The following is a 12,105-nucleotide window of genomic DNA, read 5'->3' on the forward strand; positions in this document are numbered from 1 at the left end:
GGCGGAGACCCAAAGCCCGCCCGAATCAAACAGATGCATTTCACTCGGCACCTCTCTCCAATGATGGCCAAATGTTAATTGGTACCGCCGCCGGCGAACATCATCTTCATCCTCTAGAACCCGCGCCGCGGTATAGTAATCGACCCGGAACGACGACGACGACACACGATGATGATGACGGCGGCAATCGAGGCGCGAAGGAATGTGCGCTATCTTCTCCGGCCCGGCGGCATGCCAAGTATCACACTCCGCCACACACGATCTAAATAGGGCTGGGCAGCGCTGCGAGCGAGAGCGATTCTAGGTTGGGCCCATCACAGGCGACGCATGGAAGATCTAGCTCCTACAGGCATTGCGTGATGTTTTGGCTACTAACCATCAACAACAGTCGCGAGAAGAAAATTTCGGCATTTTGGCCCGCACGAGCTGATCGGTTGATTATTAGCTTTCTGTCTCCTATATGGGGATTTGGCTGTTTTTGCCCGGGTACGGATGTCGACGAGTGCAACCAGATTTGGATACTTTATAGCGAGCGTTATTTGAGCTGATTGACACTAACAAATTAGTCACACTGATGTAGGCTACTGCACTCGAAATGCATCAAGGAAGCGGTTCAAGTGCTTGAGGTTCACAAGTGCTGCATTGAAAAAAGAGCAACTTCCAGGAGTTTCAGAGCGATTTCCGAGAGGTTACAGGAAATTTTAGGCGGATCCAGGGGAGTTTCAGGGACTTAGAGGGTTTAAGGGGCTTCAATGGATTTCAAGGGTCTTGTGGAGTTTCTTGGGGGTTTCGGGAGGTACCATTGGTATTTCAGAAGAGCTCAAGGGATTTCATGGGAGCTCAGGAGTACTTCAGAGGGATTTAAGAGAGCTTCAGAGAGTTTCAGGGGTTTCAGGAGCATATCAGAGTGTCTCAGGCAGTTTTAAGAGATGTCATGAAGTCTTAGGTGACTTCGTTAAGTTTTAAGAGGGTTGAAGAGGCGTTTCAGAGCGTCTCGAGGAACATCAAGGATTTGCAGGGTCACACCAAGGGTACTGAAAGGGTTCTGGGTTTTCAAGGGCATTTTAATCGTTTTTAGGGGCTATCTGGCACGTTTCAATAGATCTCACGGCTACTCAGAGGTATATAGGGTCGTTTAAGAGAATCTCAGAGGAACCAAGAAGTTTTGGTGCATTTAGGGCGGAGGGCAGTGGTTTGATTGGTGTGTGGCGTTCAGGAATAGTATCAGAGGATTTCAGGGGCTCTCAGGGGTTTTCAAAGAGGCCTTAGAGTGATTCAGGATTTTTAGAGACATTAATGTGGGTCTCTAGATGTTTCAGGGCATTCGAGGATGTATCAGGGGTTTTCATTGGATTTCAGGAGAGTTTTCAGGTGCCTGTTAAAGTGTATAAGGGGATTTCAAGGCCTCTAAAATACTTAGGGACAGGAGATTTTCGTGAGTTCCTCAAAGTTTCAGAGTATTCAAGGATGTCTGAAGGAGTTTTAACCCCATCTAAAAGCACCAGGATCATAATCTTTTAAAAAGTGTCATCTTCTAAAACCAGTCCAGTTAGGCGGCGCAGTATCATAACGTCCGAGGCCATAATGTCCCAGGGCTTTATGGCGCGTTTTTCTGGGGCATAACGTCCAAACGTATAGGTGCGCCACTAAGTCCTAGGTAAGAAGGCACATTGGATATTATGACGCATCTAAATTTTCGGACGTTATTTCGCAAAAAACGTGCCATAATGACCCGGATATTATGGCCTCGGACGTTATGATCCGGCCCCGGTAAAGGCTATGGATCGCCAATCCGGAGACGGCGGGTTCGATTGCCGTTCCAGGTGGGAAAATTTTCTAGACTCCCTGGGCATAGTGTATCATTGTGCTTGACTCTCAATATAAAAATTCATGCAATGGCAGGCAAAGAAAGCCCTTCATTCAATAATTGTGGAAGGGCCCATATAGCCGAGGCGGTAGACGCACGGGTATTCAGCATGACCATGCTGAGGGTGACGGGTTCGATTCCCGGTCGGTCCAGGATCTTTTCGTAAAGGAAATTTCCTTGACTTCCTTGGGCATAGAGTATCTTCGTGCCTGCCACACGATATACACATGCAAAATGGTCATTGGCAGAGGAAGCTCTCAGTTAAAAACTGTGGAAGTGCTCATTGAACACTGCTGTGAAGCTGAGAAGCAGGCTTTGTCCCAGTGAGGACGTTACGCCAAGAAGAGGAGAGGAGAGGAGGAAGTGCTCAAAGGACACTAAGTTGAAGCGAAGCAGGCCAAGTCCCAGTGGGGACGTACAACCATAAAGAAGAAGAAGAAGAAGATCTTTAAAAACTGACTTAATTTATGGTCCCTCTGTAATTGGCTTTTTCCGGTCAAAACATGTTTTTGACTGTTTTTAGGCGGATTTATTTTATAGCTTTCAACGTTTCGGCCCTTAATTTTTTGCCTTCTTCAGGGAGGCATAAAACTTTTTTATTATGTTTGGACTATGGTTCGTGGTTTAAAAAAAAAATAGTCATTATAGGCGTGCCGCTAGCACGCTTTGCTGGGCTGTGGACTGTCAGGTTATGTTTTGTGGTTTATCTGTAAGTTTTATTTCTATTATCTTGTACTTTTTGTACTATGGTTCATTCGTGTTGTTTATTGCGAGTTTTCCTGATTTTAGATGGTGGTGGATAGATTTTGGAGCTATTTTTTTTTAATTGTAAGCATACAAGCAATTGCTGATAGACCTTTACAAACATCGCTGAAAATTTCAGATGAAGTCCAATTATTATTACTTCTCCAGTGTCACCAATGAACTGAGAAAATATCAACCCATGACCTCACAAGTTATTCACCAAACATCAGGCTGAAAATTTTCCTAGAATGACCCAAAATATGAGCACGACTGGTTGTCTGAAAGGAATTTATGAAAGAAAGTGTTTCCAGTAAAAAGCTTGCGTTATTAGAAAATAATCCACAAAAATCCTGCAGGAAATTTCCTAAGAATTTCTCCATGAATTCAGTAACGATTTTAACTTTTCAGTACATTGCTAAAGTTTGAGAAGAAATCTTGTGCCATAATCATATATGTACCAAAAATATATCACTTAGTAAGTATCATATACTGTTTTTCAATGACAAATACATGCAATTTGAAATGGTATCATACGAAAAACAGAATTTTAGGCTAGCTTAAATCTTCATGCTTTAAAATTTATTAACCGGTGCAACGAGCAGCATTTACATTTTAAAAAGGGCACCGCGAGGCAAAAGTTCTGAAAACCCCTGCCCTAAAAGATTGAGTTGTTTTAGGTTCGATCGATTTCCTCTAAAAACGTTTTCTCAGGGGTGTTTCAAGGCATTTTCTGGTGCGTTTCAGATCACTTTAAAAGGCGTTCCAAGGGCTTTTCAGGGGCATTTCAAATTGATGATGAATTCAATAGCGTTTCAATGGGGTTATGGAGGTTTCAGGGCCGTTTCGAGGCATTTTAGGTCAGGGTCATTTCAGAAGGGTTTCAGTACCACCCTTAAAATTTAATCAAAAGTGGATTCACGAGAATTTCAAATGGATGGGCATTTCAAACGTAACGCTTCTGAAACAAGCTGGAAATTCACTTAAACTTCCGGAAATGCCTTCGAAATCCCCCTAAAGCCTGCACGAATCCCATGTAACGCACCTGAAATCCTTCGAAATCCCCAAAACGCCTGCATGAGACCCCGGGGATCCCTTGAGACTCCATTAAGCGCAATTGAGACCCCATTAAACGACCCTGAGACCTTCGGGTACCTCCTGGAACTACCTGAGACCCCCTTGAAACGCCCCTGAAGCCTCGAAGTACCCCCTGAAACCCCCTGAAATGACGCTGAGACCCACTAGAACTCCCCTGAGATCCCCATGGAACCCCCTAAAGCTCCTAAAGAGTACCCTGAGACCCTCTTAAACGTCCCTGAGACCACCTGGTACCTTTTGATGTTGGACCACAGTTGGACTATACATTATGTTGTGCAAGATCAAGTTAGCCTTGGATTATTCTGTTTGACAGGTAGAGAGAAAAATATATTTAATCCGTTTCGAATCTCCGTAAAAGACAGTTTGATTTCCTGTGCTATCACGTATCTGCTCAACATTTGAAACCAACTGGGATTCACTTGAAACACCGCTGAGATCTCCTGACACCCCGCTCTGCGCTCCCCTATAAAACCTCCCTGGCCGCCGCACGGTGGGACGAACGGCCAAAAACGTGAATTAATCAAGAAAGATGAAAAATTTCGATCAATGTTACCCCCAATGACGGTACCTACAAAAGGGCATTGCATAGTTTTGATTTTGTATGGGATTTTGACGTTTCTTGGTCTTGTTGTTTACAAAATTTCTGTAAGAGTAAAAGAGAAAGTTCATGCAGTGCCCTATAACCAAACCAATTATTATCGAATCATAAATTTATTATTTAAAAACACTGTATAGGAGTGAACTAAACCGCTCGGTCATTGTTGAAATTGACATTCGTCACTCGGTCATATTACAATTGATCTCACCAAAATTTCAAAAAAAAATAACCTATCAAAACATAATGAAAGAAAACCGTTTCTTCTATGGGAATTCGACTAGAAATTGAAATTCCTCAGAAGAAACGGTTTTGTTCCAATATTTTTTTAATGGTTGAATGGTACTTTATTCTAATCACTTTTTTACTTCTGATAACACATATTTTCAAAATTAATTTGAACGCTTTAAACGAAAAATACCCTTTTCGTGTTCACACCATTGATGTGAATTAGATCTTTCGAACAAGACTTAAAGATTTGAAATCGGCTTGCGCTATTCTAAGATATTTAGTGTCAAAAACAAGCCATTTCTAGAAGAAAACCATGATTAACTTTTTAAATTGAGAATATAGATCTTTGCTGTCTTTGGAAAAAATGTTGCATATTGAATGCACTAGAACTTCGAGAAATTAATGCATTAAAAGTTATACAAGGAAACCCTTTTTTTCGGGTGTCACTCTAATTGTTTTCTTTAAAAAATAATATCAAGAAAACTATAAGAGATAGGAATGTGATTACTTCGGCAAAGTTATTTAGAATTAACTCATCTCCAACTTTATAGAACATATGGAAACAATAAAAAGTTTACATTATGATTTTGAGAATGATTTGGATCATCCTTATTTTACCTGAAAAAAAAATAGAAAAAAAAATATATTTAAAGAAACTTGCCCGAAGACAGCATATACAAACTAATATTCAAGGCATAAATATTTTTCCAGATAAATACGGTCCTCGGACCATTGTGCATTGTTTGTAACTTCGTTTTTCATAAATATCAAGTTTAGAAATGCACTACAAAATAAATCTATGGTAAAGGGTTTCATGAATCTTCAACACATTTAGTTACTTATAAAACACCCCAATTTCACTAAGAATTTCCCTCCTTTGACAGATACGTATTTCGACCTCAACTGTAAGGTCGTCTTCAGTATCTTGTACTTGACTCGACTCAAGTACAAGACACTGAAGACGACTTTACAGTTGAGGTCGAAATACGTATCTGTCAAAGGATGCAAATTGTTAGTGGAATTCAAAGGAACAGTACTTAACCCGATTTTCTTTTTACTTACAGATATTTCCCTAACAAGCCCAGGTTAATCATCATAGCCCCAATTTCGTTCGAAAAATATTTCGGAACTAAACTTCGGTTCCATTCATCTCAATGAACAACTTTTACGAAACACACATTATCTTTGACATTTCGCCAGATTGAGCACCTCTGCCCCAGACAATAACCATTCCCTGAAAATCGCTAGTGAACGTGATGATTTCATCCACAATCATGACGAAACTGGGTCGATGATGCACGCTCATTAGAGGCTTCCGAAATTCCCTAACGGGGAAACAAAACCCAGAGCTCGCCGATCCAACGCAACGCACCGCTGCTGCTACCAGTCTATAAATACTCACCGATCCCTTGGAGTAGTTCCACAGCGTTTTGACGACCCCTCCGTTGCTGGTGGCGATTCCGTTCACCAGTTTGGTTTTCGCATTGCTACTGCCGATGCCGCCGCCGCCACCGCCATCGCGCTCCGGATCGTAAACCGGCGAGGCGGACGGCGTCGTTTGCGCCGACGGTTGATCCGGGATGGTGGCCAGCCCAAAGTTCACCTCGAAATCGAGCGATCGGGTAAAGTGGTGCTGATCGGATCCACCACCGCCGCCAGCACCGTACGGGCTGCCTCCGCTCTGGCTGAAGGACAACGACCGGGCGAAGGAACTCTTGAAGTACTGACTGGGCGCCGCCGACGAGGACACGTCGAATTCCGTCTTCTTCGGAATTCGAACCTCGTTGCTCTGCAGGCGCGTTTCGATCGTTTTGGACATTGTAAGGGTTTGGGTTGGTGGTTTTCTGTTTTCTTCAGTAAACACCACTTTGCTGTTTCCGCGTGATGACGGTTTATCGATACGTCGCACTAATTTGGTGAAGGCATTTGGACGGGATTCTAGAATGTAGTAAGCACTCAGACACTGCAAAGAGAAAGAGAAGGAAAATCTTTAACAAAAGTTCGGAACAGTGTTATGCTCTTACTACGCTAACTGGAGCAATGGTGCAGTGTGTTTCTCCGAGACAATCAGCTGCCCTTCTTTAGTCTCAAAGTTGAGGTTAGATAAGAGCGGGATTGGAGATGTCATTGATTAGTTTAAACTTCCACCTATATGGTTCCGCATTATGCGATTTGCACAGTGTATTCTGTGTATCCTCGCCTTTGACGTTTTCCAATCGATACCGATCTGGTTTTATTGCTACTATTCTTTGTTGCCTGGTTTGGGTAGTGGCTACGGTTAGGATAGCTCAGATCAATCTTCAGCATAAAAAACAGCAACAGCCTGTACCATGGGAGTTGAGCAGCCGTGACTCAGGTCCAAGAACCTTAAGGGGCGTTTCTATGTAGGAAACATTGTGAACCCAGTGTTTGTTACTTTCAGTAAAAATGAAATGTCAAACTTGCGTGTCATGCCTCGAGCCTATGTGCTTGTCAACAACGCAATCGTTGCTACACTCATCTCTGAACGAACCACTAGAGATGTATGTGCTATCACAATCGATGTATCTGTTGAAAACCTCAACAGGAAACCCGTTAATAGTTCGGTGTATTTACCGCATGATCAACTACGGATGCTTTCAAACAAGTCATCGCATACTGCACATCAAAAGTCCTTCCGCTAATTATTGGCCGTGATGCTAATGCAGCTCAGACATTAACCTGAGTGGCTACAGTTTGGTGAAGAACTTAAGTAATGCAGATCTTGGATTACTTAACATAGTCAATCGCCCAACCTTCTAGGTATCTGCTAGAGATGAAGTTTTAGACATAGGTAGTGCTTTGCTCTAGTAGAATTAGACACGAGATGACCAATTGACATGTGTCAAATGAAGAATCTTTATCTGATCATCGATCGACATATTTTTTAAAATGTTACTTCACAAACTTTGCGTTTCAGGAATCCCCGGTCAACCAACTAGGATCTCTTTACTGATTTGGCTGCGGCCAAATTTCATGGATATCCACCATCCATTGACACTCCAAGTGATTTAGATGATGCCGTTGAAACTACAACGACCTTCATCATGGAAGCTGTTGAAGAAGCATGCCCGCTACGGTCTGTGAAGATCACAAGAGGAACCCCTTGGTGGAACTCTGATATGGCGTAACTCAGGAAACAATGTAGAAAAAGTTGGAACAAACGACGTTCGGATGGTTCGGAGGCTTTTAGGTCGGCTCGCAAGGCCTACAGGAAAGCTCTTCGGTCTGCTGAACGATCCGGCTGAAAAAATCTTTGTACAAATGTTTCCAGTTTGAGTGAAGTCAGTCGGTTAAACAAAATCCTTGCGAAATCTAAGGATTTTCGAGTGAACGAACTTCGTTTGCCAAATGGCGATCTGACTTCCTCTGATGAGGAAGTTCTGGAATGCTTATTCAGTACACACTCCCCTGGATGTGTGGATATTACATATTCGGATGAACCTGATGTCTTTTCTTGTAGTTACGATTCCCTGGCTTCGGCTCGGAGTATTGTAACTATAGAATCGATTTAGTGGGCACTTAATAGCTTTGCTCCTTTCAAATCTCCTGGGGCAGATGGGATTTATCCTATTTTGCTTCAGAAGGGATTTGATCATTTCAAACATGTTTTGAAAAAAAAAAATACTTGTTTGCAGTTTTGCTACAGGGTATATTCCCAAATACTGGCGGGATATTACTGTGAAGTTTATTCCGAAAGTGGGTCGTGCGTCGTATGAAGAAGCAAAGAGTTTCAGACCTATCAGTTTGACCTCTTTTCTTCTGAAATGCTTAGAACGCATTGTGGATCATCACGTCCGTGATGTTCATCTGGCCAACGTGCCTCTTCATGTGAACTAACATGCTTACCAATCTGGAAAGTCCACTGTGACCCTTTTACACAAAGTTGTTTACGATATCGAGAAAGCATTCGCTCAAAAGCAATCTTGTTTGGGTGTTTTCTTAGATATCGAGGGTGCATTTGACAATGTGCCTTTCGATACCATATTGGAAGCCGCACGGAGACATGGCATATCTCCAATGATTTCCAATTGGATTCATCAAATGCTCAAAAAGCGATACTTCTTCTCGAAATTGCGTCTAGCAGAGATTAGGAAATTGAGTGTTTGTGGATGCCCCCAAGGGCGAGTCTTGTCACCGCTTTTGTGGAATCTCGTAGCAGATACGCTATTGATGCAACTCAATAATAGCGGTTTTCCTACTTATGGTTTTTCCGACGATTATCTAACATTGTTAGTCGGTATGTGTATCACCACCCTTTTCGACCTGATGCAAAGCGCCCTTCAGGTAGTTGAGGGTTGGTGTCGCCAATATGGCCTTTCGGTTAATCCGAGTAAAACATCTATTGTTCTTTTTACGGAAAGGCAAAACCGTAATGGAGGCTTTCCACGAAGCAGCACAAAAAAAAACATTTTTTTTTTATTTTTGCATTTTTGATTTGCATAAAATTTTGCACAGCTGTTCTAATCAATATAAATAACTATTTTTTCATATTAAAACTTTTTATTGAGTCTCGACTAACTTTCAAATAGGGCCTATGAAAAAATGGAACACATGCAAATGAAAAATCATATCTCTGAAACTGCTTGTTTGATCGGAAAACTGTCTTCGGCAAAGTTGTAGATTAATAAATGGTGGCTCTCAGAAAAATACACATTGAAAAATTTATTTAGTTTTTCTTCTAAAAAAACTGAATTTTGTTACTAAAAATTAAATATCTCAAAAAGTTATTTTTTTACCTTCGTGAATAAAGTTCATTCTGTTAGCTACCATCTGTACAAATTTCATAATGGTAAAAAATGTACAAAAAAGTTATGGCACTTTGAACATTTTCGGTTGTGTGTTTTTTAGAGTGTATGACGAATTCACGCAAACTCGCCGTAGGGGTTTGGCAAAACTGTCTCAGAATCCAATGGAATTTCTTAGCTTTAAAGACGTATTTTAAAGCAAGATTGCATACGTTGTTTTTTTTTTTATTTACCTAGACTAATATTTGAAAAGGTCTAAAGTATTTGACCGTTTTTTACTCAATATAACTTAAAAATGACATTACCTACAAAAAAGTTATGTATGGGTGACTTTTAGATAATCATGTGAACTTTCATAACATTGAAAAATGTCAATACGCTTTAAAAGTAAAAAAAATGCAAATAAGAAAAATTATTTCAATTTGCAAAACATGAGATTTTTGTAATTATTGAAAATTTTACCATATATCGCAAGATGCGCACTTTTGAAGAAAAGCATTTCTGAGGTACCGTGATTTCGGGTGAAACTGATCAGTGGGATGAAATTGATCGACGTGAGGGTCATGTTCATTTGTTAAAAATATTGCTTTAAACTTAAAACAATTTGTAGAAAATGACCATCATCCGGCTAAAGGATTATTGAATGATGAGTTACATGTTTTACAGTCAATTAGTCACATATTTCTATATTAAATTCATTATTTTCCGTAATTGTGTGTTTGGCGAACCTCAAATACCCTTTCAAACTTTTGTTACCGTGGCTGTATCGCACATTTTATGAATATTCGAATGGATCCTTTTAGCTGCCAAGTATTTGCTAAACACGATTTCATAATCAAAAATTCTATAAATATTTAAATTTATACATAAAATTGCACTTTTCGGAAGTAATCACTTTTTCAGTATGAAAAGTGCATACTTTAACCCTTTCCTTCCCACGACTTTGAACGACTATATCTATGCTAAAAAGCGTTTCCAAAAAAAGTGCTTGAGCAAAAGTTATTGCAAATTGGGTAAATTTTTCGAAATCAATGAAAAAATTGTTGGTTGTAAATCAATAGGTTTTTGATTGTTTATCAATAGTTCTACTATTGAAACAAGTAGTTAGTGGTTGGATCAACGTTATGAGGTTACAACCATATTTTTAAAATTATTGCATCATACTCATCTAATTCCATTTGTCCCGAGTTCGCCGAGAATCGATGGTGCTCTAGAGCAACCATGGGAAGTAGAGGGTTAAGGCGTTTTCATGAAATTTATTAAATTTAAAATTTGAATAATTAAAAATTGAGAAAACTCGTTAAACTTTTGCGCAGCATTTCGCATTCTGGGGTTGTTAATTCAGGTGGAAAACATATTTTTGGCACATGCAAAGGTATTTCATTTACTGATCAATTTCATCCCGAAAGCAAAATTATTGATTTTTTATTTTAAATGATATTTACCTATTGCAATAAAATGATTTGTAGTAAAAGTTTCAATCTCGTTGACTGATGAGAATCGTGGTCGTACTTGTTTATTGCTTTGAGTTTGACTTTCTTTGGGTGATCGACTGTACGTTGGATGATATCTTTAATTGGCAATTCAGTCTAATTTGGTCAATCAAAAAGAACTATATGTTTTCTTAACCCGACGTTTCGGTTCTTATTGGACCTTTTTCAAGGATTCTGTAATGTTTGAGTTTGACCATATCGCTGCATTCGAAATCACGGTAGCATTAGTAGAACATTTTTGACAGCTCCTCCCCTCTTAAAGTATATTCTCCTATACCTAATAGAAGGCTCCTAGCAATATCATAAACTTCCTCTAAAATGCTACGTCTTTAATGGACGGTTCCTAACAACAAATACTTCATGTCATCATTTTGCGTGTTTCTCTTCGGTAGAAAACAAAAGATTTTATCCAGTGCGTTTTTACAGATATTAAATTAAACATAGCTCCATATGTTTAAATTACAAGTCTATCTAATGCAAAGTATTTATTTTATTCTCTTATGAATAAGAATTTTTTTAAGTTGAAATTCGACTTCTGGTTGATGTTCTGAATTTCTGTGTAACAAATCTGGTGTTCTGGTTCAAAAGAGAATCCTAAATTATATTCTTTGTATTGGATAGATTCATAATTGAAACATGTAAAGCTATGTTCAATATCAATATGTGAAAATCCACGTATAAAAATACCCAAAAATTGGTTTGACTCAAAAAAAAACATTTTGTGTTGGGTTAGATTTAGATAATAGCAATTTAATTACTTTGATCCATTTTGAATTCTATTCTTATTGGTTGGTGTGGGGTTTGGTTCTCCGAAATAGGATTAATTTAACTTCGCAAATGGGCATGTATTCCAAATTGACTTTAATTTATTTTTAAACTTTTTTTAGCGTGATCGTTTTTTCAATATTTCAATGTTTTACTTGAAAGTTTACACAAATTCCTTAAAGTCACACATACCACACTTTTTTGCAGGTCATGTTATTTTTATTGGTATAAATAAAATAGTCAAAAACTTAAGCCCTTTTCAAATATTAGTGTAGATAAATTAAAAAAAAAAAACAACAAAGTATGCAACGTTGCTTTAAAGTACATAGTCTTCATACCTACACAATTCCATTGAAATCTGAGAGGGTGCTGCCAACCCCAAAATCTAGTTTGCGGGAAATTCGTCATGCACTCTATAAAAACACGCAACCAAAAATGTTCAAAGTGCCGTAACTTTTTTGTACATTTTTTTACCACTATAAAAATTTCACAGATGATAGCTAACAGAATAAACTTTATTCTCACAAAAAAACACTAAGGTAAAAAAAT

At 39.3% G+C, this 12,105-nt stretch overlaps 1 protein-coding gene across 10 annotated transcripts in view; it reads right to left on the minus strand.

Moving 5' to 3' along the window:
* Positions 1 to 12,105, minus strand: part of LOC109409965 (lateral signaling target protein 2 homolog) — a 490,530-nt gene that overhangs the window by 467,094 nt on the left and 11,331 nt on the right. For all 10 annotated transcript variants that reach the window (XM_062853793.1, XM_029869950.2, XM_062853792.1 and 7 more), the window contains one exon: positions 5,935 to 6,495. In XM_062853793.1, the coding sequence (XP_062709777.1) occupies positions 5,935 to 6,351 (417 nt within the window). In that variant the 5' untranslated portion in view covers positions 6,352 to 6,495. The remainder of the gene's footprint in view (positions 1 to 5,934; positions 6,496 to 12,105) is intronic.

Source organism: Aedes albopictus, chromosome 2, assembly GCF_035046485.1.
Source record: "Aedes albopictus strain Foshan chromosome 2, AalbF5, whole genome shotgun sequence".
NCBI classification, from domain to species: domain Eukaryota; kingdom Metazoa; phylum Arthropoda; class Insecta; order Diptera; family Culicidae; genus Aedes; species Aedes albopictus.